Source organism: Somniosus microcephalus, chromosome 24 (genome assembly GCF_052327205.1).
Source record: "Somniosus microcephalus isolate GS21.2 chromosome 24, FLI_Smic_1.0, whole genome shotgun sequence".
NCBI lineage: Eukaryota > Metazoa > Chordata > Chondrichthyes > Squaliformes > Somniosidae > Somniosus > Somniosus microcephalus.
Window position 1 is genome coordinate 8,463,425 of NC_141010.1, and position 25,642 is coordinate 8,489,066.

General features: G+C 48.9%; 1 protein-coding gene across 1 annotated transcript in view; it reads right to left on the bottom strand.

Annotated features, from left to right (window-relative positions):
* gpr179 (G protein-coupled receptor 179) overlaps window positions 1-25,642 on the bottom strand; it is a 112,721-nt gene that overhangs the window by 31,157 nt on the left and 55,922 nt on the right. The window contains exons 3-6 of the mRNA XM_085966188.1: window positions 16,929-17,031; window positions 15,383-15,612; window positions 6,659-6,727; window positions 1,777-1,886 (exon numbers count right to left, since the gene is read on the bottom strand). Of these exons, the coding sequence (XP_085822314.1) occupies window positions 1,777-1,886; window positions 6,659-6,727; window positions 15,383-15,612; window positions 16,929-17,031 (512 nt within the window). The remainder of the gene's footprint in view (window positions 1-1,776; window positions 1,887-6,658; window positions 6,728-15,382; window positions 15,613-16,928; window positions 17,032-25,642) is intronic.

Sequence of the window (25,642 nt, forward strand, 5' to 3'; positions counted from 1 at the left end):
ATCAAGGACCTTCATGCACCGCCCCCGCACCCCCCCCCCCCCCCACCCCCCACCTGCAACAAAGCTTAGATAAAGACTTGTTAAAAGAATTGGGCAAGTTTACAGCTTCTAAAATGAGTCACTGACACCTTTGTGTGAGCAGTTCAGTTCTGGGCCCCGCCCCTCGGGAAGGATATATCGGCCTTGGAGGGGGAGCAGAGCAGATTCACCAGAATGATAGCGGGGCTAAAAGGGTTAAATGATGAGGACAGGTTGCATAGACTGGGCTTGTATTCCCGGGAGTTTAGAAGATTAAGCGGTGATCTAATGGAGGTGTTTAAGATGATTAAAGGAGTTGATAGGGTAGAGGGAGAGAAACTATTTCCTCTGGTGGGGGGAGTCCAGAATGAGGGGGCAGAACCTTAAAATTAGAGCCAGGCCGTTCAGGGGTGATGTCAGGAAGCACTTCTTCACACAAAGGGTGGTGGAAATCTGGAACTCTCTCCCTCAAAAAGCTGTTGAGGCTGGGCGTCAACAGGAAATATCAAAACTGAGATTGGTAGATTTTTGTTAGGTAAGAATATTAAGGGACATGGAACCAAGGCGGGTAGATGGAGTTCAGATACAGATCAGCCGTGATCTGATTGAATGGCAGAATAGGCTCGATGGGCTGAAAGGCCTCCTCCTGTTCCTAGCAGAAAGACAGGGAGAATGTGATGGCTTAGCATTGAAACAGATCACGAGGGACCATGGGTGACAGTCTTTACACAGCAGGCAGCCTGGCTGATCAGACAAGGCAGCTAGTAGTTGGTTCCACAGAGACGGGCTAGAGGTTACGTGGATCACAATTACTTACAAATGTACCTCACAGGATGATAGAGGCCCAGTACTGTTAAAATGATCTAACTGAGCCTGTGCTCTTTTCAAACCACATATAGAAGGCCAGGGTTTAAAGCCTTATGCTGTATCAATAATTAAACAGCACCAACCGAGGAACCACAACACTGCATTCTATTCTCATTTCTGCATGGTACTTTTTCCAATTTCAATTCTTTTGTTGCTTTTTCACCTTAAAGGGACAGTTCCTGATAACCAGTCTTTCCTGATCCTTGCAGAAATAAAGATTTCAGAGATAGCACGTTCAAAAGATTCAGCTATAACCTACGGCTAAACAGGTCTATAATTAGGAAATACCAGGTAATCTCACATGGCATGGTGCAGAGGGAGCCTGAACCAAGTATAGTCTACAGGTGAATCAGGGTTAGAGGGCGGGGGAATAATTAGACCAGGGCACGCAGACATAATACAGCCCCCATTCTATACTGAGATGATCTGTCCTTATTTTTATATTTCCATTATAAATTCCTATGTTCATATTTATAATGGCAATTGTCTATGTAAACTTGTTACGCTGTAATTAAACCCTCCCACCACTGGTGGCGCTGCAGCGCCTTCACTGGCAGGAGGGTGTGATTAGTCTGGACATAGGAATTTATAATGGAAAAAGTTGATGGGAACTGTGTGCAGCCATAATATTAATAGATTTATGGTTGATTAATTCATCCAACTGATGTCCACCAATAAAAGATAATTTCCTCAGATAATGTGCTCCCCCTCGCGTACACAGACTCATTTAACACCAGTATATACAGAGCGCACCTAGATCCAACAGACGCAATGTTCATCCGATGACCTGATCATGAGGTGGTGAAACTGGACCAGTAAAAGGGAGGTGCATCAGAACTCTGATGGAGAACATTTAACCTGGTGACCCTCAGTCGCTCAGTGCACTGGTACCTGTAAATCTTCAATGTTATGGTTCCATAGATGATGGCAAAGCCCAGCATCCGCACCCATCGCAGGAGAACACATCGGAAAACACTGGGCTGGAAATATAGGATAAACACCTGATGGGAGAACACAAGCAGAGGCATACTTTATCATGGACCAAACAATGTGCGAAAGATTCAGTGATCTGGTATTAACCGCAGGCTAAGGAGTTGCTGTTAAAGCATTAATCAAATGCCCAGATCCTGTTCCACTGGACTTGTGCGAGGGGGGGGGGGGGGGGGGGCGCGCGGAGCAGAGGGGGTGGGGGGAGGTGCACTGACATTGCATTTCACTGTGATGCAGATTGCTTGCTCTCCAATCCAACATAGAAACATAGATAGAAGCAGGAGTAGGCCATTCGGCCCTTCGAGCCTGCTCCACCATGCAATATGATCATGGCTGATCCTCTATCTCAATACCATATTCCTGCTCTCTCCCCATACTCCTTGACGCCTTTTGCGTCTAGAAATCTATGTATCTCCTTCTTAAATATATTCAGTGACTTGGCCTCCACAGCCTTCTGTGGTGGAGAATTCCACAGGTTCACCATCCTCTGAGTGAAAAAATTGGACTTAATAAGGGGACATCTGGATTTGAAACAGGAACCTCTATGATCTACAGTCAAATACTTTATCACTGAGCTATACCCCCTTCCCATACCCTAGACCACCTGTTTTGTGTGCTATTGAGAGCAGGAACACAAGATGTGCCGTTATCTCTTCCCCTCCTTGGTTCAATTGGGAAGCGCGCCACTGAGGGGGATGCACAGACCGGGACGGTCTCGTAGGTTGGTGTTGAGTCAGCAGCGTAGCTAGGGCTAGGGATGGGGCTCATCGCCACGGTTTCTAGGGCTCATTGCTATTCACGTTGATGTTGGGTGAGGATAGGATTGGGCTTGCCTGTGAAACCCCCACAGTTGACTAGGCCCATCAACACTTGGGTGAAATACTGGAGGACAGCTGGAACTGCACCCTGTATAAATCAGCACCTTAGAATCATAGAAGTTTACGATACAGAAGGAGGCCATTCGGCCCATCGTGTGTGTGCTGGCTGAAAAAGAGCTATCCAGCCTAATCCCACTTTCAGCTCTTGGTCCGTAGCCCTGTAGGTTACGGCACTTCAAGTGCATATCCAAGGACATTTTAAATGTGATGTGGGTTTCTGCCTCTACCACCCTTTCAGGCAGTGAGTTCCAGACCCCCACCACCCTCTGGGTGAAGAAAGCCCTCCTCAACTCCCCTCTAATCCTTCTACCAATTACTTTAAATCTATGCTCCCTGGTCCTTCCTATCCACTCTATCTAGACCCCTCATAATTTTATACATCTCAATTAAGTCTCCCCTCAGCCTAAAGAAAACAACCCCAGCCTATCCAATCTTTCCTCATAGCTAAAATTCTCCAGTCCTGGCAACATCCTCGTAAATCTCCTCTCTAGTGCAGTAACATCAGTCTCCGGAGGGGAGACGGAAACATCAGGGTGCCGTGTGCCCAATGAGCCCGCAGGAACCTCAACACACCCTGAAACAGTGGCACAATAACAACAAACATTCCAATTATTAATCAAAAGTCAAATTAAAAAGCTTACTTCTAATTATCCAAAAACGCTGGGATTATTTTCACTTTTGATTTATTTTAAATCCTGTTCCGCTTCCTTATGTTAAAATGGAAGTGGCTTCTGAATTTGTACAATAGTGAGTAAATGTTTCTGGTTTAAAGAGTCAGCTGTGGCTCAGTGGGGTAGCACTTCTCACTTCTGAGTCAGAGAGGGTGTAGGTTCAAGTCCCACGCCATGGAACTTGAGTACAAAATCCAGGCAGGCAGCGCTGCACTGTCGGAGGTGACGCCTTTCAGATGAGACATTAAACTGAGGCCCCGTCTGCTCTCTCAGGTCGATATAAAAGATCCCAGGCCACTATTTCGAAGAAGAGCAGGGGAGTTCTCCCTGGTGTCCTGGGACCAATATTTATCCCTCAACCAATACCACTGAAACAGATTATCTGGTCATTATTACATTGCTGTTTGTGGGAGCTTGCTGTGCACAAATTGTCTGCTGCGTTTCCCACATTACAACAGTGACTATACTTCAAAAATAACAACAGAAAATGCTGGAAATACTCAGCAGGCCAGGCAGCATCCGTGGAGAGAGAAAGGGTCCCAGACCTGAAATGTTAACTCTGTTTCTCTCTCCACGGATGCTGCCTGGCTTGCTGAGTATTTCCAGCATTTTCTGTTGTTATTTCAGATTTCCAGCATCCACAGTATTGTGCAATTATATCAAAAAGTACTTCATTGGCTGTAAAGTGCTTTGGGATGTTGTGAGCTTCTGGAAGGCGCTGTAGAAATGCAATTTATTTTCGTTCTTCTTTCTTGGGATCCAAATCCCAGAACGATAGGGTTAAACTCTCCTCCCTCTGCTGGGTTCGCATGTTACGAGTGTGACATCCCCAGCCCACAACCCCGTGGGTCTACAACACAAAACTGCCCTTTCCTTGACAAGTAGGCAACCCCAATCAGAGGCCACAAAGGTGACTGCCTTGAAAAAACCGAAATGTCACAGTGGAGCAGTACGAGGCGCTGTTCAAACGATGGTGTCAAGGGTAAATTGAGGTATATTTTCTGTCATTTGATACATGTAGTGAGAGGCACAGGTACAAAAGGGGAAACCCTTGCTTTATATTTACTTTTTTGCTTAAACTTATTAAAAGGTTAAAAGGTTGAAAATATGTGCTCCATTATTGGGACAGTGGTTCACTCTGTGTCGAGTCCGTGCTCCACCTGACCTGAGAATGCTTCACAATGACTCATCCCAATCATAACTTGAAGAGCACAGCACGGTGAAAAAGAGTCAATGAACTGGAAGGAGAGGGAAAGAGGCAATTACCAATCAGCCCGTCCTTACATCAATTTAACCCGCGGCAAGTTCAACGTGAAGCCGTTGGAATTACAGCTTTAACCGTTAAAAATAAAACTGACTAATCCTCGATCAGAAACGAGATGCCAAAAAGTGAGCAATTATCCTTAGATGCGTCAAACATGTAAATTCGCTTTCCAAATTTAGACTGAGCCATCTGTCAACCATCGACAAAGAAAAGCTCTGACTGGAGTTCCTGATTCGCCAGCGGCATAATTACTTTCTGCACTATTACCCCTACCAAGGAGACCTGCCTATGTTTGAGGATCAGGCACTGGTCAGTCAGTAACAGAGTGGACCAGGGTCGTTCACAGCTTCAACTGAGGAGGCTGTTAGCTGGATGAATAAGAAAAGGAAGACTAGCGTTTATATAGCGCCTTTCACGACCTCATGATGTCACAAAGCACTTCACAGCCAATGAAGTACTTTTGAAGTGTAGTCACTGTTTTTTTTAAAAAAACATTTTCATTCATGGGAGGTGGGCAGCGCTGGCCGGCATTTATTGCCCATCCCTAATTTCCCCCTGAGAAGGTGGTGATGAGCCGCCTTCTTGAACCGCTGCAGTCCGTGTGGTGATACTTCCTTGCAGCGGTTTGGTACAACTGAGTGCCCCATTTCAGAGGGCAGTTAAGAGTCAACCACATGGCTGTGGGTCTGGAGTCACATATAGGCCAGACCGGGTAAGGGCAGCAGATTTCCTTCCCTAAAGGACATCAGTGAACCAGATGGGTTTTTATGACAATTCGTTAGTTTCATGGTCACCATTACTGATACTAGCTTTTTCCAGATTTATTTAATTAAGTGAATTTAAATACCCCAGCAACCATGGTGGGATTTAGAACTCACATCTCACAGATCAGTCAAGGTCTCGGGATTTATTAGTACCAGTAACATAACCACTATGCTACCGTAATGTAGGCGGAGAAGGCAGCAGTTGAATTTATCATGCTTGTATCCCTGCTTTCTTACAGAGTTTTGTAGTGTATGTGCAGACTGTGGGAATTGGATATATACTTGAAAATTTGCAGGGCTATGGGGAAAGAGCAGGGGGAGTGGAACAAATTAGATAGCTTTTACAAAGAGCCGGCACAGGCACGATGGGCCAAATGGCCTCCTCTGTGCTGTATGAGTCTATGATTAAAATCGGTGTTCATGTGCAGTGGAATCCATTCTCCAAAGGTTGAGTGGAGACGAGATGCCTGGAACCGAGCATCAGCTCAGTGTTGGGGGTATCTGGGACAGGTGCTGCCCAGTGTGGGGGGGGGGGTATCTGGGACGGGAGCTGCCCCGTGTCGGAGGAGGGGGGTATCTGGGACAGGTGCTGCCCAGTGTCGGGGGAGAGGGGGTATCTGGGTATCTGGGACGGGAGCTGCCCAGTGTGGGGGGAGAGGGGGTATCTGGAACGGGAGCTGCCCAGTGTGGGGGGGCGGTATCTGGGACGGGAGCTGCCCCGTGTCGGGGGTGGGAGGGTATCTGGGATGGGAGCTGCCCAGTGTCGGGGGAGAGGGGGTACCTGAGACAGGTGCTGCCCAGTGTTGGGGGAGAGGGGGTATCTGGGATGGGAGCTGCCCCGTGTCAGGGGAGAGGGGGTATCTGGGACAGGTGCTGCCCCGTGTCGGGGGTGGGAGGGTATCTGGGGCGGGAGCTGCCCAGTGTCGGGGGAGAGGGGGTATCTGGGACAGGTGCTGCCCCGTGTCGGGGGAGAGGGGATATCTGGGACTGGAGCTGCCCCGTGTTGGGGATGGGAGGGTATCTGGGGCGGGAGCTGCCCTGTGTCGGGGGAGTGGGGGTATCTGGGGCGGGAGCTGCCCAGTGTCGGGGGAGAGGGGGTATCTGGGACGGGAGCTGCCCAGTGTCGGCGGGGTATCTCTGAGTCCCTGGGTGGTGTTGATTCTGAAGGTTCTGCCTTCCTGATGAAGCAGCTACTTCAGTACTTACTGGGAAATACAGCAGGATGGATCCTCCAAGTATAGTCTCCAACAGGAGCAGTCCTGATGCTCTGATTCTCTGTGAGGGAAGGAAAGGAAACTGTTACATTTTCTGACCAGATGGTGTTTCTAGAGCGAAGTGAGAGTGACATGCGATTCTCACTCTTCAAACAGCAGTTGTACTTTCTCCCAACACCGCCTCCTCATTCCCTGGGCAAAAGATCATCAGTGTCGATCCAGTTCACAAAACATGTGAATCTGCAACAAAAGAGGCCCAAGCTTAAGAAGTGCCACAAGAGTGATGGATGGGGAACCTAATTTGCATAAACAATGCAGGTAAAATATTCCACCGCTTTTCGGCTTAGTTACAAAATGAATAACCAGTTAGACGTTTAGCCAGGGCGTACTCCATCCCTATAGACAGCGTTCTGCAAAGCACTAGGAATAAAGCAGTTGTAGCCTCGCTAACCACACTCAGAATCTCTGGGTCCGAGAGTTTAATTTATATCAACAACAGGCTTCACGTTTAGGAATTGTGCACTTTTCTCTGAAATGTTCCCACGGCACTGGGCAGCACCTGTCCCAGACTCCCCCCCCCAACCCCGGCCCCGACACTGGGCAGCACCTGTCCCAGACTCCCCGCCCCCCCCCGGCCCCGACACTGGGCAGCACCTGTCCCAGACTCCGCTCGCCCCAGGCCCTGACACTGAGCAGCACCTGTCCCAGACTCCCCGCTCCCCCCGGCCCCGACACTGGGCAGCACTTGTCCCAGATTCCCCCCCACCAACCAGGCCCTGACACTGGGCAGCACCTGTCTGAGACTCCCCGCCCCCCCCCCCGGCCCCGACACTGGGCAGCACCTGTCCCAGACTCCCCGCCCCCCCCGGCCCCGACACAGGGCAGCACCTGCCCCAGACTCCCCGCCCCCCCCCCGGCCCCGACACTGGGCAGCACCTGCCCCAAACTCCCCGCCCCCCCCGGCCCCGACACTGAGCAGCACCTGTCCCAGACTCGCCGCCCCCCCCGGCCCCGACACTGGGCAGCACCTGTCCCAGACTCCCCCCCGCACCCCCCCGGCCCCGACACTGGGCAGCGCCTGTCCCAGACTCCCCCCCCGCCAGCCCCGACACTGGGCAGCACCTGCCCCAGACTCCGCCCCCCCGGCCCCGACACTGGGCAGCACCTGCCCCAGACTCCCCGCCCCCCCCGGCCCCGACACTGGGCAGCACCTGTCCCAGACTCCCCGCCCCCCCAGGCCCCGACACTGGGCAGCACCTGTCCCAGACTCCGCCCCCCCCGGCCCTGACACTGGGCAGCACCTGTCCCAGACTCCCCGCCCCCCCGGCCCCGACACTGGGCAGCACCTGTCCCAGACTCCGCCCCCCCGGCCTCGACACTGGGCAGCACCTGTCCCAGACTCCCCGCCCCCCCCGGCCCCGACACTGGGCAGCACCTGTCTCAGACTCCCTGCACCCCCCGGCCCCGACACTGGGCAGCACCTGTCCCAGACTCCCCCCCCACCCCCCCAGGCCCCGACACTGGGCAGCACCTGTCCCAGACTCCCCGCCCCCCCCGGCCCCGACACTGGGCAGCACCTGCCCCAGACTCCCCGCCCCCCCCCGGCCCCGACACTGGGCAGCACCTGTCCCAGACTCCCCACCCACCCCCCGGCCCCGACACTGGGCAGCACCTGTCCCAGACTCCCCGCACCCCCCCCGGCCCCGACACTGGGCAGCACCTGTCCCAGACTCCCCGCCACCCCCGGCCTTGACACTGGGCAGCACCTGTCCCAGACTCCCCGCCGCCCCCCGGCCCCGACACTGGGCAGCACCTGTCCCAGACTCCCCACCCCCCCAGGCCCCGACACTGGGCAGCACCTGTCCCAGACTCCCCGCCCCCCGGCCTCGACACTGGTTGAGCAGCTACAAGCTGAGCTGTCACTCTTCCAATCCGGTAACGTTATACGTATAAAGAATGCAAAGGCGTGCATTTCTATAGCGCCTTTCACAACCTCAGGACGTCCCAAAGCTCTTTACAGCCAATGAAGTACTTTTGAAGTACTGTTGTAGGAAACGCAGCAGCCAATTTGCACACAGCAAGCTCCCACAAACAGCAATGTGAGAATGACCAGATAACGGCCCAGAAATTCGGGTCTCCACGGGTGAGGACGCACGGGGTACTCACCCGTAGGCCCGATGAAAGTGTCGGTTTCCTGCATGCACTGCGCATGCGTGGGAAACCGGCACTTCCGTTCCTCTGAACGAAGCGGTTCAGAGGTCGAACGCGTGCGCGGGGGAGGCTGCGCGTGCGCATCAAGCTTCGTTTTTGTTTTACAGGTTTTCCCGGGAGGGTAAGTCTGCAGAATTTAGAAATATAAAAAGCAGGCGTAAGGCCTGCTTTTTACAAGGTAAGTGGTGAATCAATTAAAATTAAAACATTTTTTCCACAGGTTTATTATTTTTAAATACCTGTACTATAAAGCAAGGTAAGTTTATTTTTAGCCCCATTAGAAAATAAAATTATTTTTTTCAAAAATTTAAATTATTGTTTAAAATAGTTATTTCATGTAATTTATAGTTTATTTAAAAAATGTGATTCAAAAAAAAATTTATTTGAAGATTTAGTGCTGTTTTGGGGCCGTGGTATTTATAAGTCTTGACAGCACTTCCTGTCAGACTTATGAATGGAGCATTCCCTGCTCCGATTGGCTGCCCATGGCCCACGTGATCCCAGGGGACGCATCAAACTAACTGCGCCCCTGGGATACGCAAGCACTGCGTGCCGGCAGCTGGACCAGGCCACGGGAGCCCACAGCTCAACGGCTGGCGCGCAAGGTAAGTGCAGATCGGGGGCTTGCACCCACGGGAAGCCCCTGACCCGAATTTCTGGGCCAATCTGTTTTAGTGATGTTGATTGAGGGATAAATATTGGCTCAGGACTCCGGGGAGAACTCCCCTGATCTTCTTCGAAATAGTGACAAGGGATCTTTCACGTCCACCTGAGAGAGCAGACGGGACCTCGGTTTAACGTCTCATCCAAAAGACGGCACCTCCGGCAGTGCAGCACTCCCTCAGCACTGCCCCTCCGACAGTGCGGCGCTCCCTCGGTACTGCCCCTCTGACAGTGCGGCGCTCCCTCAGTACTGCCCCTCTGACAGTGCAGCGCTGCCTCAGTACTGCCCCTCCGACAGTGCAGCACTCCCTCAGTACTGCTCTCCGACAGTGCCGTGCTCCCTCAGTACTGCCCCTCCGACAGTGCAGCCCTCCCTCAGTACTGCCCCTCCGACAGTGCAGTGCTCCCTCAGTACTGTCCCTCCAACAGTGCAGCGCTCCCTCAGTACTGCCCCTCCGACAGTGCAGTGCTCCTTCAGTACTTCCCCTCCGACAGTGCAGCCCTCCCTCAGTACTGCCCCTCCGACAGTGCCGCGCTCCCTCAGTACTGTCCCTCCAACAGTGCAGCGCTCCCTCAGTACTGCCCCTCCGACAGTGCAGCCTTCCCTCAGTACTGCCCCTCCGACAGTGCAGTGCTCCTTCAGTACTTCCCCTCCGACAGTGCAGCCCTCCCTCAGTACTTCCCCTCCGACAGTGCAGTACTCCCTCAGTAGTACACTGGGAAAGTCAGCCTGGATTATGGGCTCAAGTCTCCGGAGTGGGACTTGAACCCTAGCTAACAACAGACCTACAAATGACTTTTATAAAAGTTTGGGAAGTGAGACTATAACACAGCGACGTATATAAACCATCCAAAACTCTCAATTTAGATTCCGGTTTGCAACTCACACCCAGGTATCCTTAATTATTCTATATTTAAACCATCTGGGTTGCTCAATTAGATTCCAACCTCTAACTCATCCTGCTTATCCATTATTCTATATGTGAAGCAGCCAATCTTCTTAATTAGATAGCAGCCTGTAATCTACCCCGAGGTATCCATTATTTTCTATATATAAAACCATCCAAAATATCTTAATTTGATTATAGCCTGTAACATACTCTTAGGTATTCACTATTATTATTCTATATGTAGAAACTACCCAAACCATTCAATCAGATCACAGCCTGTAATGCACCTCCAGGTATCCATTACTCTATATGTAAACAATCCAAAATTCCTCCGTTCGATTCCAGCCTGTAACTCACTTCCTGCTGTTCATTATTTTAATATGAACAACAAGAAAATCTTGATTAGATTCCATCCACCTGACGTGGGGTAGTCAGACAAGAGGTGAGTTTGACGTCAGTTGGCACCTCTGACAATGCAGCACTCCCTCAATCCTGCACCATCGTATCAGCTGAAATCCTTTTATGGGGCTCAAGCCCACAACTTCCTGACCCGGAGTTGAGAGTTTCTTTTTTCATTCATTCACGGGACGTGACCATCGCTGGCAAGGCCAGCATTTATTGCCCATCCCTAATTGCCCCTGAGAAGGTGGTGGTTGCAGGAAACATGACAGCCAGTTTTGCACACAGCAAGATCCCACAAAAACAGCAGTGAGATGAATGACCAGTCGATCTGTTGGACGTTGTTTGAGGGATGAGATATTTATTGCCCATCCCTAATTGCCCTTGAGAAGGTGCTGGTTGAGTGCCACTAATCTGACACCATACAAGTGTTTGGATGACGGTAACCCATTCAAGCGCTATATGTTAACGCTTCAGTTAAAGGGACATCCCATCAGCTTCTACACTCTAATGCTAAGCCGGCTGCTGTTGCTCAGTTCCTCTGGTTCAGTTCCCCCTCGTCTTCCAACTCCTTGGACTCCATGGGCTGACTACCCTCCAGCACCTGCTTCCAGTGGCCACGTGTGAGTCTAGTCAGTAAATATCAGCAGGTTACTTGACTACAGGGGAATGGCGAGGAGAGGGTGCCGAGAGTTCATCACAGACAAGATTAATTATGTTATAGCAAAATTATGTTAATTATGTTGTCACCCTAAGTCCGCACACTTACCGTCTCCAGTAGGAGTCACTGGATTGGATCATAAGCAAAAACCCCAACTGATTCTCTCCCACTGAGGCCATTTGTTGTCCATCTAAGGCCCGCTGCCTCCACAACTGAGATAGTCTAATTCAACACAGAGCAGGGATCGGTCCTGGTCTATGAGGCTCAGAACTTGTCTCTAATCTAAATGCTTTGCTACATTTTCAAAGGCTGTTACACATATTGGGGTTCAGACAACACAAAGCACTGCGGCATCACTCTGTGATTAATAACCTTACCTGGACTCTTCAATATATATCACTGCTTGTGTCAGCCGTGGCTCAGTGGGTAGCGCTCTCGCCTTCTGAGTTATGAAGGTCGTGGGTTCGAGCCCTGCTCCAGAGACTTAAGCGCATAATCCAAGCTGACACTCCAGTGCAGTGCTAGAGGGAATGCTGCACTGTCGGAGGTGCCGTCTTTCAGATGAGGAAACCAAGGCCCCATCTGCCCTTTCATAAAAGATCCCATAACACTATTTCGCAGGAGAGCAGGAGAGTTCTCCCTGGTGTTCTGGCCAATATTTATCCCTCAAACAGCATCATTAAAAAACCGATGATCTGGTCATTACCTCATTGCTGTTTGTGTAATCTTGCTGTGCACAAATTGGTTGTCACATTTCCCTACAATACAACACTTCAAAGATACTTCATTGGCTATAAAGCATTTTGGGACGTCCTTAGGACAGTAAGGCGGAAGTCCATTGTTTTAATATTGCGAATATGTGCATTTTTGCGACCGGGTAGTTTTGAGCAGGGATGAGGTGAGAAAAAGGATATTGTCTTTGTCAAGGGTCTTGGGACTGAGGTCACGCTGTATAAGTTTAGGGGGTTAGGGAGCGGAGGAGAGAGATTGATTACAAAACCTGAGAAGTAACACCTTGAATGTGGCCTCTCCCAGTACACGTAATCTGACAGTGGAACAATCCAGGATGACAACATTACTTTAATGAGATTTTGTTTTAAGGAAAAACACATGGAGAATATACTTAGGCAAAAATAAACTCTCTCTTGGGGGATCTTAAGGCATAAGAGTTCAAACATTGATATCCTTTACAAAGATTAAATCTTTGGCGGAGGTGACTTTCTCCTCTATCGATCAGCACTCGATGCCGAGTCCTGCCACTTTATCATCTGTGCCCACCTGCTGGCGATTTGCCAACAGACAGGAATTATTGATCAGGAGCGGCTGTGTGTCTGATGTCTGATGATCTCACTGTTGTTGGGCCTTTTGTTGAAGCGTATTGATCTATAAGCAGAGGGGGCGGGAGGGGGGAGGGTGGGGTGGTGTTTTTGCCTTTCCAACGAGCTGCGTTCCTTTTATGTTCGCCTGCCGAGGGTGGAATTTCAAAAGTGCTCGGGATCGAAAGCGGCAGCTTAACAATGGCCTGACCTTCACCGGCAGGGGTCAGTGAGGAGAAGGGGTGCCAGCTGTCAGCTTGCCGCTCAGCAGCTAGAACTCTTGCTTTCAAGTCGGAAGGCTGCGATTTCGAGTCCTACTCCAGCATTTGAGCGTAAAATTCTATTTTTACGCGAGAGTTATGTAACGCAGCAATCTGGAACGCGCTGCCTGAAAGGACGGTGGAGGCAGATTCGATAGTAACTTTCAAAAGGGAATTGGAAAAATACTTGAAGGGGAAAAATTTTCAGGGCTATGGGGAAAGAGCAGGGGTGGGGGGGAGTGGGACTAATTGGAGAGCTTGTTCAAAGAGCCAGCACAGGCACGATGGGCCGAATGGCCTCCTTCTGTGCTGTATCATTCTATGATTCTATGAATTACAATGGGTGCAAGTCTATGCTCCTTGCTAATCAGTGACAGAGGCCCCTTTTAACCCAAACATTGTTGCCAGAACAAAGAATTGAATGAGCAGCGCGGAACCTGGATTACTGCAGAGGGCAACGACTCAGTTCCGAGGGGCTTGTTGAAGAAATAATTTAACATTGTTCGGGTGTTGCCTTTGACCTCAGTTGATCGTGGAGGAGACACCCTTTACACTATCACAGACCTCTCCCCTTCTGTTCTTTCCCTGCCCCCCCACCCCTCTCCCGGGCTCTGCTTAAAGGCTGTTCATTACCAACATCTTCCAGTTGAAGATTCTCATACCTGTGTTTAAATCCCATCACAGTCTTTCCCCTCCCCATCTCCGTAACCTCCTCCAACCCTATAATCCTCCCATCCTCCCCAAACATTTCCTTTCTTTGACTCGGCCTATTGTCCATTCTGTCCTCCCTTGTCCTCACCATTGGCGGCCGTGCCTTCAGCCACCTAGGCCCCAAGGCCTGGATTTCCCTCTCTAAACCGCTTGGCTCCACCTCCTTCTCCTCCTCTAAGAGCCTCTAAGATCCTCCTCCAACCCGACAACCCTCTGAGATCTCTGCGCTTCTCCAATTCTGGCAGCTTGCACATCCCTGATTTTAATCGCTCCACCATTGGTGGTCGTATCTCCAGCTGCCTGGGCCCTAAGCTCTGGAATTCCCTCCCTAAACCTCTCCGCCTCGCTACCTCTCTTTCCTCCTTTAAGACGCTCCTTAAAACCTATCTCTATCTGTTCGAATATCTCCTTGGTGTCAAATTTTGTCTGATAACACTCCTGTGAAGCGCCTTGGAATGTTTTACTACGTTAAAGATGCTGAATAAATACAAGTTGTTGTTGTTCTTCTTAAAATGCTTGCTCACTCTTCCTAATATCTCCTTTGATTCAACATTCATTTATTTTTATTACACCTCTGTGAAGTGCCTTAGGATGTTTTCTCTACGTTAAAGATGCTATTTAAATGCAAGTTGCTTTGTTTTGTGCTTTGTTTTGGGCTGATAAGTGGCAGGTAACATTCATGCCACACAAGTGCCAGGCAATGACTATCTCCAACAAGAGAGAATCTAACCACCGCCCCTTGACATTCAACAGCATTACCATCGCCGAATCCCCCACCATCAACATCCTGGGGGTCACCATTGACCAGAAACTTAACTGGACCAGCCACATAAATACTGTGGCTACAAGAGCAGGTCAGAGGCTGGGTATTCTGCGATGGGTGTCTCACCTCCTGACTCCCCAGAGCCATTCCACCATCTACAAGGCACAAGTCAGGAGTGTGATGGAATACTCTCCACTTGCCTGGATGAGTGCAGCTCCAACAACACTCAAGAATCTCGACACCATCCAGGACAAAGCAGCCTGCTTGATTGACAACCCATCCACCACCTTAAACATTCACTCCCTCCATCACTGGCGCACCATGGCTGCAGTGTGTACCATCTACAAGATGCACTGCAGCAACTCGCCAAGGCTTCTTTGGCAGCACCTCCCAAACCCGCGACCTCTACCACCTAGAAGGACAAGGGCAGCAGGCGCATGGGAAAACCACCACCTCCAAGTTCCCCTCCAAGTCACACACCATCCTGCCTTAGAAGTATATCACCGATCTTTCATCATCGCTGGGTCAAAATCCTGGAACTCCCTCCCTAACAGCACTGTGGGAGTACCTTCACCACACGGACTGCAGCGGTTCAAGAAGGCAGCTCACCACCACCTTCTCGAGGACAACTAGGGATGGGCAATAAATGCTGGCCTTGTCAGCGATGCCCACATCCCATAAACGAATTTTAAAAAAGTTCATCCTGGTGATGTTGTGGAGCACACGCACATACGCACAAACACACACAAACATACATAGACGCAAACACACACGCACATTCGCACGAACACATGAACAAACACACACACACACGTGCACACTCAGACCACGAGCTGACTTACCTTGTTCTTTCTGAAGCGATAGACCACCAGCATACTGATGAACACTAACAACATGCAGAAAGCTTGGAAGGACAGGACGGCCAGTCGTAAGTGCCTGTCCTCCTGGGTGAGACACGAAGCATCACTGACACACGAGGCACAACCATCCCTGCACGGCAGACACCGAAACAGTCTCTTGGGGTCCCCAACAGCATACCGACTGAAGTAGGAGATGAGCTTATCTTCTTGCCCTGCAATTATCACAAAAAGAGAGGCTCATAACCTGGGGACTTTGGGTGTCGTGTGAGCAGCATAGTACAGTCAGCAAACCCTGGCTCACTCACAGCCCATGGTGCGATGGGCAGGATAACATTGGATTGCTTACAATTTACAAATCTAGAAAATATAGAATATCAGCAAACAACTTTCTAATGGACATCCTTTAATTGATTTTAATCCTCCCCACCCCATCTGGAAGAAACCAGGCCGGTGGCAGGGTGCGGGGGGGTGGCAGTCAAACACACAACTCCGTTCTTCCCACACGTGTTGGGTACGGTAGCATAGTGGTTATGTAACTGGACTAGTAACACTGGTTAGACCTGAACCTAATGTTGAATACATGTGTTCAAATCCTACCACAGCAGCTGGGAATTTAAATTCAGTTAATTAATTAAATTTGGAATAAAAAGCTAGTATCAGTAATGGTGACCATGAAACTACTGGTGTGTTGTAAAAGAAAACCATCTGGTTCACTAATGTCCTTATCTGGTCTGGCCTATAATGTGACTCCAGACCCACAGCAATGTGGTTGACTTTAAACTGCACTCAGTTGTAACAAACCGCTATGAAAAACAATAATAAGAACAGCGCTGTGGGAGCACCTTCACCTCACGGACTGCAGCGGTTCAGGAAAGGTGGCTCACCACCACCTTCGCAAGGCCAGCGATGCCTACATCTCATTAATGAATAAAATAAAACATTGCTCCCTGCAACCATGTGCCAATCTGCCCCGACCCACAGATTTCCCCTCCCCTTATGACTTAAATTGAGGCTACAATCCATACTCAATATCAACTACCTTACATGTATCTGCACTAAAATCAATAGCTCATCTGCTTAATGGGTCCAAATTACCACTCAAGACTTAGGGTTAGAAGAGTTTTTCCCCTCTCTAGAATAGTGGATAATGTGGAATACATCCTAGCAAAGTTGGTTAATGCTGTGCTGGATGGCATTTTTAAAGCTGGATAATTACCTAGTTAGGGATGGGGTTGAGGCTAAAAGGGTAATGATGTGAGGAGCATGAAAGTTCCTTAGCTGCAGGGATCATGGCGATGTGAAGCAAGGCAATTGGTCAAGGGCGTGTGAGGTAAGGTTACATTATCTTGGGACTACTTGATTTACCTTTGGGGATTAGGGAGAAGCTTTGCAGAAATGTTCCCTCAAACGATTAAATGAGTGGGGTAGAGGGCAGATTATGCATGGTCCATAGGTCGACTGGCTGCTTTGAGTTCTGGTTTTCCTATATTCTTGCGTATCAGTTTTCAGAGGAGGATTGGATACTTACTACTGAAGCTGTTGGTTGGGATAAGATTAGGGTTGTAGTATCCTTCCTTACAGACGCACTGATAGGCTCCAAGTTGAAACCCTTGTCCTTTGAGTGGAGTACACTGGAATTGAAAGAGACATCAAGTGATTTGTTATTTATCCTTTGATCTCAATGCAGCTGGGACTAGTTGCAGTAGTTTTGCGTGTCTGTATTGATTCACGCCATTCCCTGTTTGTAAACGAAGCGAATCTCTAAATTTTATGTAAGCATTTACATTTTTTTTCGCACAAATTTCAGCCTCCTCTCCCAAAGTCCCTGACTTTCAGCAAGGCAGAGTCCCAGTGGTACCTTCAGGTACTTGCCCAAGTGGCGCGCCTTCATGTGTGAACTCAGATGATCAGGCGACTTGACCATAATGAGCATGAGACTCTTAATCTCAGGGTCGTGGGTTCGTGTTTTACTGGGGTTAATTGGATAGCTCTACCAAAGAGCCGGAACAGGCATGATGGGCCGAATGGCCTCCTTCTGTGCTGTATGATTCTATGATTTTTATGATAATGGGTGACATGAATCTTGTCATTCATGTGAAAATGACTTATGTAATAATACTGGGCGGCCTGCTGGTGGCGCTGTCCAGGGAGAGTATAAATACTCGGGCATGGGCCCAGCTTGTGCAGGACATTCTTTAACAGGAACTAGTGAAGGACACAACTAGATCTCCATGTTGAAAAACAGTTGATTAAAGCCTTGTTTAATACTCAGACCAAGTGCCCAGTAGTTTTCTTACATCAATGGGTGGGGCCCATCAAAGCTGTGCCTGATCCTCTTCACCTTAGCTCTGTCAGCCGTGGCTCAGTGGGTCGCACTCTCGCCTCCGAGCCAGAAGGTGGTGGGTACAAGCCCCATTCCGGAGATTTGAGGACAAAATCTTGACCAACACTCCAGTGCAGTGCTGAGGGAGCGCTGCACTATCGGAGGTGCCATCTTTCAGGTGAGGTGTTAAACCGAGGCCCCGTCTGCCCTCTCAGGTGGACATAATCCCACAGCCACTATTCAATAGAAGAGCAGGGGAGTTCTCCCCGGTGTCCTGGCCAATATTTATCCCTTAATCAACATCACTAAAACAGATTATCTGGTCATTTATCTCATTGCTGTTTTGTGGGACGTTACTGTGCGCAAATTATAATTACTTAATTGGCTGTATAGCATTTTGGGACATCATGAAAGGCATTATAGAAATGCAAGTCCTATTAATTATGTTATGTATACATACACCTCCAGTGGGGCTATTGGATACCAATCAAAAATGGGAAGGTTGGGTAACTTTCCCCCCTGCCCTCTCTATAACCCAGGGTACTGCGGCCAATTGTGGTGACCTTTCCACAGTCACAACAGAGACCCGCTAATTCAATATAACCTGGGGATTGTACCTGTGGTTCCCTGGTCTGTTTCTCTGAATATCTGCGCTGGGCAGTATATTTACCCACTGCACAATCTGAAATATAAGCGACCAGAAGATGATTTCTTACAGGAATGTAGACAGATGAGTTAAAACACGTCATTTTTAGCAGATATGACAACCGCCGCCCTCGGAAATATCAACTAAAATTCTGTCAGCAACCCTGGAGCGATCACAGCAGAAAGGTTAATGCATAAATATTAAGCAGCTGAGAATGTCATCCAAGGGTTGATTCATAGAGTGTTTCAGGAGTGTGCTACCTCGGGCGATGGGCCGGGAGGTCAGCCCATATGATTCTGCTTTGCAGACAAACTCTCGCTGATTTAGAAATAGTTTGAAAGGTTGCATTATATATAGAGGAGAAAAAAGCCGCCTTCTGTTAATCAACTCATGATTAATTAACCTTGATTGGATGATAGTTTGCCACAAGCACAAACACTTGTCATTAATCTGTTGGCCACATGTTGACAAGTCACCACCTTTCAGGCAGTACAGTGCTGTACGTGCAACCTGTTGCACTGTTGGAACAGTTTATATTTAAAACATTTGTTTTTACAAACTTTTGTTTGTTTTGTTTTTTACACCCTTCCCTACAATTTGTTTCCCTCTCCTCTTGAAGGTGTGGACTCCTTGCTGGAGTATCATTCCACTGCCAACATCTGGTACTTCCTCCCCCACCACCCCCCCCCCCTTCCACTACCACCCACCCCCGGTGTGGGCCTTGTGGCCACTCATCTGTGGAAGGCATCACAGCTGAGGCAGTCCTCGCCGGGCATCTATGTTTTTCTTGAACCGCTGCAGTCCGTGTGGTGAAGGTACTCCCACAGTGCTGTTAGAGAGGGAGTTCCAGGTTTTTGGCCCAGCGACGATGAAGGAATGGCAATATACTTCTAAGTCAGGATGGCGTGTGTGACTTGGAGGGGAACTTGGAGGTGGTGGTGTTCCCATGCGCCTGCTGCCCTTGTCCTTCTAGGTGGTAGAGGTCGAGGATTTGGGAGGTGCTGTCGAAGAAGTCTTGGCGAGTTGCTGCAGTGCATCTTGTAGATGGTACACACTGCAGCCACGGTGCGCCGGTGGTGGAGAGAGTGGGATGTTTACACGGTCTCTGGCTAGTGATCAAAAGCAGCAACCATGACTAATTGATTTTCCTCCTAGGTTCAGGGGTGAATTGTAAGTGGCCTGGTTGAGATGAGCTAACTTGACAGAGCCAAAGGGTTGAGCCAGTGAGTGCGTCGGTCGATGTAGATTTGTTTCAGCTCATCTGCTGCTGAAATCTTCATCTATGCCTTTATTACATCTAGACTTGATGATTCCAACACACTCCTGGCCGGCCTCCCATCTTCCACCCTCCATGAACGTGAGCTCATCCGAAACTCTGCTGCCCATATCCTAACTCACTCCAAGTCCCGTTCACCCATCACCCCTGTGCTCGCTGACCCACATTGGCTCCCAGTCCGACAGCGCATAAATTTAAAAATCCTCATCCTTGTTTTCAAATCCCTCCATGGCCTCGCCCTTCACTATCTCTGTAACCTCCTTCAGCCCCACAACCCTCCGAGATCTCTGCGCTCCTCCAATTCTGGTCTCTTGCATATCCCCGATTTCCATCGCTCCACCTTTGGTGGCCGTGCCTTCAGCTGCCGAGGCCCCAAGCTCTGGAATTCCCTCCCTAAACCTCTCCGCCTCTCTACCTCTCCCCCCTTTTTTAAGACGTTCCTTAAAACCTACCTCTTTGATCAAGCTTTTGGTCACCTGCCCTAATATCACCTTATGTGGCTCGGTGTCAAGAACTGATTTTTTTATTGCTCTTGTGAAGCGCCTTGGGACGTTTTACTACGTTAAGTGTGCTATATAAAAGCAAGTTGTTGTTGTACAGTTCAGCACCACACCAATCAGCTGAGCCGTGGGGGAGAGAAATATTTTATTTTATGTCAATTGGTGCATGGAAGAATTTTTTTTGTTGCAAAGTTAGACTTCAAAAGGTATTAGCACCTAAAGAGATTATTGAAATCCCAGGATAAAAGACACAGGCATTAGAAAATCAAGGTTAAACATGGAAAATCCTCCTTAAAACCTAAATGGGCCATAATGCGAACAAAGCGAAATATCCACTCCAATAAGTCCGCAGTGCCTCTGTCCGGGATCAGCCATCAGTAATAGCTCTCCAGCCAGTGTTACATTTACACGCCAATCTGCACAGCTCGCTCTCACCCGCACTGATGGAGTAATCAAATCCCATTACAGTTTCCCAACATTACGACCATGACTAGACTTTAAAGGTACTTCGGGAATCCTCGCTGCTGCTGCTCCGCCCCTCTCACGAGCCCAGGGGTAGCACCCTTACTACTTGTCCCCGCAGCTATCAGCTCACTATAGTAGAAACGAGGGGGGTGAAAATGGACTACCAGTCAATGAAGTTGGGCTCGGTGTTACAGGAGGCGGCTGAGTTCACTGATTCATTTTGCCCCAGGGATCAAATCTTGGACCTTCTCGAACTCTATGACCCTGCACAATTCTGGATAGTGCCCTCACCCAATTAATTGCCTGGATGAGTGCAGCTCCAACAACACTCAAGAAGCTCGACACCATCCAGGACAAAGCAGCCCGCTTGATTGGCACCCCATCCATCACCTTAAACATTCACTCCCTCCACCACCGGCGCACCGTGGCTGCAGTGTGTACCATCTACAAGGTACACTGCAGCAACTCGCCAAGGCTTCTTCGGCAGCACCTCCCAAACCCGCAACCTCTTCCAGCTAGAAGGACAAGGGCAGCAGGCGCATGGGAACACCACCACCTCCAAGTTCCCCTCCAAGTCACACACCATCCTGACTTGGAAATATATCGCCGTTCCTTCATCGTCGCTGGGTCAAAATCCTGGAACTCCCTCCCTAACAGCACTGTGGGAGCACCTTCACCACACGGACTGCAGCGGTTCAAGAAGGCGGCTCACCACCACCTTCTCAAGGGCAACTAGGGATGGGCAATAAATGCTGGCCTTGCCAGCGACACCCACATCCCATAAACAAATTTTTAAAAAGTTTCTAAATTTAATAGAGGTGTTTGATAGAGTAAATAAGGAGAAACTGTTTCCACTGGCAGTAAGGTCGGTAGCCAGAGGGCACAGATTTAAGATAATTGGCCTGAGAAACAGAGGGGCGATGAGCAACGTTCCCTTGAAGCTGTGTGGCCATGCAGTGCCCCAAGGACCCCGCGTAGTCAGCTTGCCGGCTTTTAAATGCAAAAACCGCACATGTGTGGTATTCTGAATTACCCGCGCAGCCCCTCAAAGGGGCCGCGCGGCGCCAAAAAAAAAATTAGAGGGAACATTGGAGATGAAGACAATTTTTTTTTATGCAACAAATTGTTGTGATCTGGAACGCTCTGCCTGAAAGGGAGGTGGAAGCAGATTCAATAGTAATTTTCAAAAGGGAATTGGATAAATACTTGAAAATGAAAAATTTGCGGGGTTACGGGGAAAAGGCAGGGGAGAGTGGGACTAATTGGATCGCTCTTTCAAAGAGCCGGCACAAGCAGGACAGGCTCACTATGAAGTGAGTTGCAATAGTGAAAGAGGTAAATGAGGAATACATTAAAAAAATATAAAATCAAACACTGCATCATCTGACAGACAGTCATTCCGAAAACAGATTGGAACACAGAGTTCTTATCCTTTGTGGATGGGGAAATTATTTCAGAATCCCTAAATTATTGCGATATCTGTAAAAGCTTGAGATTAGAGGGCTAACGCGAGAGCTTTACTTATTTTTTACAAGCGCTGGCGAGGCTATTGTCACCAAGTGACTCATCTGTTGAAGGGATTGGAGAGAGAGATCACACAAACCTTTAGGAATGTGCAATTTTACTGAACTCTTGTCAACATCACATACACCCAGAACGGAGCGAATGCAAAAACTATTTATAAGCGATGCTGTTTGCAGCAAATCACGGCTGCAATGGCAACCAGAGCTTAAAGGGATGTTGTCATGGTTACAAGGCAGTTAATTGTCTTTTTCTGCAATGAAGGACCAAGTGTCGGAACGATCCAGCTAGTCACGCTGGTCATGCCTGTTGCTAAACAGTAATAATGTTTTAAAGTTGGTTTGAAATAAAAACACAACACTAAGATCACAAGGAGCTGTTGTCCAGTCCCTGCTGTACCTCATTGCAAATTTCTGATGCTGGCATTTGGTTTCAAAACCTGGAAATGTTCTCATTCCCCACAGCACTGACGTCCCCGCTCTCATAAGCACAATAATTCAGACCTGGCGGCCAATTTGCGCACAGCAAGGTCCCATAAACAGCAATATGATAACGACCTGATAATCTGTATTTTAGTGATGTTGGTTAAGGGATAAATATTGACCAGGACACCAGGGAAGAACAGCCCTGCTCTTCTTCAAAATAGTGGCCATGGGATCCTTTTATGTCCACCTGAGAGGGCAGACGGAGCCTCGGTTTAACGTCTCATCTGAAAGACGGCACCTCTGACAGTGCAGCACTCCCTCAGCACTGCACTGGGAGTGTCGGCCTTGATTTATGTGCTCGAGTGTCTGGAGCGGGGCTCGAACCCACGACCTTCTGACTCAGGCGAGAGTGCCACCCACTGAGCCACGGCTGAAACGTATAGGGAGGAGCTTATCAGCGCATTAGAGGGTGAAATTACGCCGATGCCAGCGGCGCAGGAGAATTTGGGCCAGCGAATTTGCGGTGATATGAGATGGGAGGGGTGGGCGGGCGGAGGAGCGGGGTGTGGTGCTGCCCTGACTCAAATTCACACGGGCAGGCCATTGAAATAGAATGCACACATCGGCATGGGGCAAATGGCATGCTGATTGAGGGGGCAGGATACTTGGCACAACCCTTAAGGGCGGCTCGGAAATTCGGTCCAATCCCCTTACTTGTAATATATGTCAAAACTGGGCCTTGGATGAAACGCAACCAGTGTTTGAGCAACGCCTCACTGTCAGGAGGCAGGGGTAAAACACTAACCCCAGTGTTAATTCACCAGCAATAAAGGAACTGATGTTATTTTTTTCATGTATAATTTAGCCAAAACTCGCCGTCCGCACTAATTCATTTTTAATGGTGTTCATATTAAACTGCTTCACTGCGCTCGGGAAGATTTTAATTGAAAGGCAGGTCCTGTTGTCATAATTCATAATCAGGAAGCAATTAAGAGAAATTAATCACTACAATATGTCGTAATCAGGTGTTTGTTCGCTTCAGTTCGGCAAACAGCAGCAATGAGGATAGAATAGGATGATACAGCGCAGAAGGAGGCCATTCGGCCCATCATGCCTGTGCCGGCTCTTTGAAAGGATCTTTCCGATTAGCCCCACTCTTTTCCCATTGCCCTGCAAATTTTTCCTCTTCAAGCATTTATCCAGTTCCCTTTTGAAAGTTATCATTGAATCTGCTTCCACCGCCCTTTCAGGCAGTGCGTTCCAGATGTTTGAGTCACTAAAATATGGCTCGAGTGAAGTGGTCTTCAATAAGCCTCCACCTCATTTCATTTATCTCCCCATCTCTCTCGAAGGTGCTGACTTTCGCTGGGCTATGACTTCCTGGGGCCTGGGCAGTGTTATGTATTGTGTGTTCTATTGTGTGTTCTCCTCCCACCTGTGGTGGCGCTGTCACAGGAGATAAATGGTTGGGTATTCTCTCGGTTAAGTTTAGCTCTCTTTGTTCGGAACTTGCCAGAACTTCCTTTCCTTCCAATAAAGCACTTCATGTTTGAATCTCTGAGTTCTGAGTCCTAAATTGTGTCTAGGTAGAAAGGTACCGACACAACAAGTGGCAACGAGGAGCGGATGAATCTGCGTACGTTACGGGTGCAGTGAGTAAACAGAAAATTTAATTTGAAAAGTGAGATGGCTACTATATTAGGAAACATTGGTGACTTTGATGAAAATGTGCAGCAATGGAGCGCATATACGGAACGTTTTGACTATTTTGTATTGGCGAATGCGGTGGCAAATGAAAAGGTCGTGCCTACCTTTGAGTGTAATCGAGCCGAAGACTTTCAATTTACTTCGCAGCCTCGTGCAGCCAGATAAACCAGGAACTAAAACATATAAGCAACTAGTGGAAATTCTTGGAGCACATTTTTCACCAAAACCTCTGGTTATTGCTGAGAGATTTAGATTTCACAAACGGAATCAAGAGGAGGGGGAATCAGTGACGATGTTTATTGCTGCTTTAAAAAGGTTGTCGGAACACTGCCGGTTCAAGGAGGTGCTGAATGACACCATTAGAGACAGACTTGTGTGTGGTCTGCAAAATGCAGCCACACAGAAGCACCTTCTTACTGAGGACAACCTTACTCTTGAAAAGGCCATTGAAGTTAGTGTCTCCATGGAGATGGCGGAAAAGGAGGCTCACCAGTTGAGTTCAACAGGGAGAGCTCACAAGGTGTCGTCTGAGCCTAAAGGTGCGCAGAACGGCACATGTTACCGTTGTGGGAAAACGGGCCATCACGCTAATGACTGCTGGTGTACGGAGCTGGAATGCCGAAATTGTGGCAAAAAGGGTCACATTGAACGCGCCTGTAGAGGTAAAAAAAGAACAGACAGAGCTGGGAAGCATGGAAGCAAAATGTCTGTATTTGGACAAGAGAGGAAAAAGAGTGTTCATTCAGTGCAGTATGATGGAACAAGCAAAACAGAGGGGAGTGACACCTCTGAGGAGGAAGAGGTGCATATACTGACGGTTGCAGGTGGTTCAAATGGCTACTGGGTGTCACCACTGGTGGAGGGACAATCAGTGCGGATGGAGGTGGACACAGGCGCGGCTGTGTCCCTTGTTTCAGACACTGTCTACAACAAAATGCTAAAGCATCTTACCCTTCAGCCAACAAACATTGTGCTAAAGACGTATACCGGCGAACCTGTGGCCATGAGAGGCGTCATTGAGGTGACAGTTAAATTGAACGGACAGACTGCAAAACTGCCACTATATGTGGTAAAGGGAAATTACCCATCGCTACTGGGACGTGCGTGGCTAGAGAAAATCACGCTGGACTGGCCTGCAGTCCGCATGATGTCAAAAGGGGAGTCAGGTCTGACTGCAGTGTTAAACAAACATGCAGAACTCTTCAATGGGGAACTTGGGAGCATGAAAAAGATCAGCGTGAGACTGGACATTAAACCTGACAGCAAGCCGAAGTTTCACAAAGCCCAACCTGTACCCTATGCAATTAGGCCAAAAGTTGAGGCTAACTTGGAGGCCTTAGTTGAGAATGGAGTCCTGGAGCCTGTGAGCGTGAGCAAAT